The sequence below is a fragment of the Cyprinodon variegatus genome, unplaced genomic scaffold (assembly GCF_000732505.1).
Source record: "Cyprinodon variegatus isolate N-32 unplaced genomic scaffold, C_variegatus-1.0 Scaffold584, whole genome shotgun sequence".
Lineage (NCBI taxonomy): Eukaryota > Metazoa > Chordata > Actinopteri > Cyprinodontiformes > Cyprinodontidae > Cyprinodon > Cyprinodon variegatus.
This window is the reverse complement of record NW_015151037.1, coordinates 665,755-667,245: the sequence shown is the minus strand read 5'-3', so window position 1 is coordinate 667,245 and position 1,491 is coordinate 665,755. Positions and strand designations below refer to the sequence as shown.

Genomic DNA, 1,491 nt, shown 5'->3' with positions numbered 1-1,491 from the left:
AGCCCTGATTACGACAGATTTGAGTTTCTAGACGTTTTTGGCTGTGGATATTTGTTTGCTTGTTCTCCCTGTGGATGTGTGGGTTCTCTCTGGGTACTCTGGCTTCTTCCTACAGTCCAAAAACACGACTGGTAGTGTGTCTCTGTGTTCCCCTGTGACCCCGCCTCTCACCGTCAGACTGCTGCAGATCAGTTGAATAAATAACCTTTAATAACTCACCACTAAATACGCAAAGTCTTATCTCCATCGATAACCTTCTCTTAAAGGGACGGCAGCCTCAGGTTGAGCGTCCTCCATGCTGGTGCTTTACTCTGAACTCATTGACCTCATAAATCTACATCCTGGTTCCCTCTGATCTAAAAACTCCCTCCTTTTTCTTATCTTTATTTTTTTGTTGTTTGTTTCCATTTAAAAAGAAAACAGAGGATGACATGAACTCTGTTATTCTTTAAGTTGGTCTAAATGTTGTTTTGTGCATTTTGTGTTCTTTGATTGAACCAATAAAAGCAAAGAGCTGAAGTTGATCCCAAAGCAAATCTAAAGTTTACAGATTTAGAAACATTTTGCTTAATCAGAAAACCTCTTCCACCTGTTCATGACGGATGAGAACGTGTTCCTCAGATTGTTCTGAGGAGCGTCTGGAAGCAGGTTCCTTGTTCTCCCTAACCGCCTCCTCAGCTCTCTCTCATCTTTACCGATTCATGACGGCTGGTTGTTTATTGAAGATCCGACATGTTCCTTCTGATGAAGTCCATTTCCCAGAAGTAACGTAACGGTTCTGTCTGTGTCCAGCCACCCAGCAGTCTCTGTTCTGCATCAACGGGACTCGCTGTTCCGACGGCGAAGCCTGCGTTCTGGACAGCGAGCGGTGCGACGGCTACCTGGACTGTTCGGATCACAGCGATGAAGAGAACTGCACCGGTAGGTTTAAAACCATCCTGGAGGATTTGGTACCAGTGGGTTAGAAATATAGACGTATACCAAAAACAATCAAATATATACTAAGTCATCAAACCAGTTTGGATCCGACCCAGCATGGATTCCGACCTGTCGGAATCCATGCTGGGTCGGATCCTGGCGTTTGAAAAAGGAGGCAGGGAAAGCAGGATAAAGCATTAGCCTCGCTGCATGCAGTTAGCCTAGCCTTGGAGCTAAATAATTCTATAAGCCTGTCAATCAGCCGCACTTTCTAACAGACGACTGTGACATCAGCGCTGTGGAGGGAGGTGGTGATCAAATAAAGCTGCTTTCAGCTCCGGCTGCAGGAGAGCTGCTCCCCAGGATCTTTGCATTGAAGAGGAGCTTCTGCTCTGGACAACATTAACCAGATAGGGGAAGATTTATGGAAATATGTCTACGATCCAACGACGAAGGAAACGGCTTTACTCGTCATCCATCCATTTTCTTCCTCTTTATCCGGGGCCGGGTCTTAGAGGCAGCAGTGTAAGCAGAGATGCCCAGACTTCCTGATCTATGCTCACCTCCTCCAGC

General features: G+C 46.0%; 1 protein-coding gene across 1 annotated transcript in view; it reads left to right on the top strand.

The window, feature by feature from the left end:
- The window catches only part of sorl1 (sortilin-related receptor, L(DLR class) A repeats containing), a gene marked incomplete at its 5' end in the record, with an annotated part of 73,949 nt that overhangs the window by 45,604 nt on the left and 26,854 nt on the right, over window positions 1-1,491 (top strand). The window contains one exon of the mRNA XM_015392290.1: window positions 793-921. Coding sequence (XP_015247776.1) covers window positions 793-921 — 129 coding nt within the window. The remainder of the gene's footprint in view (window positions 1-792; window positions 922-1,491) is intronic.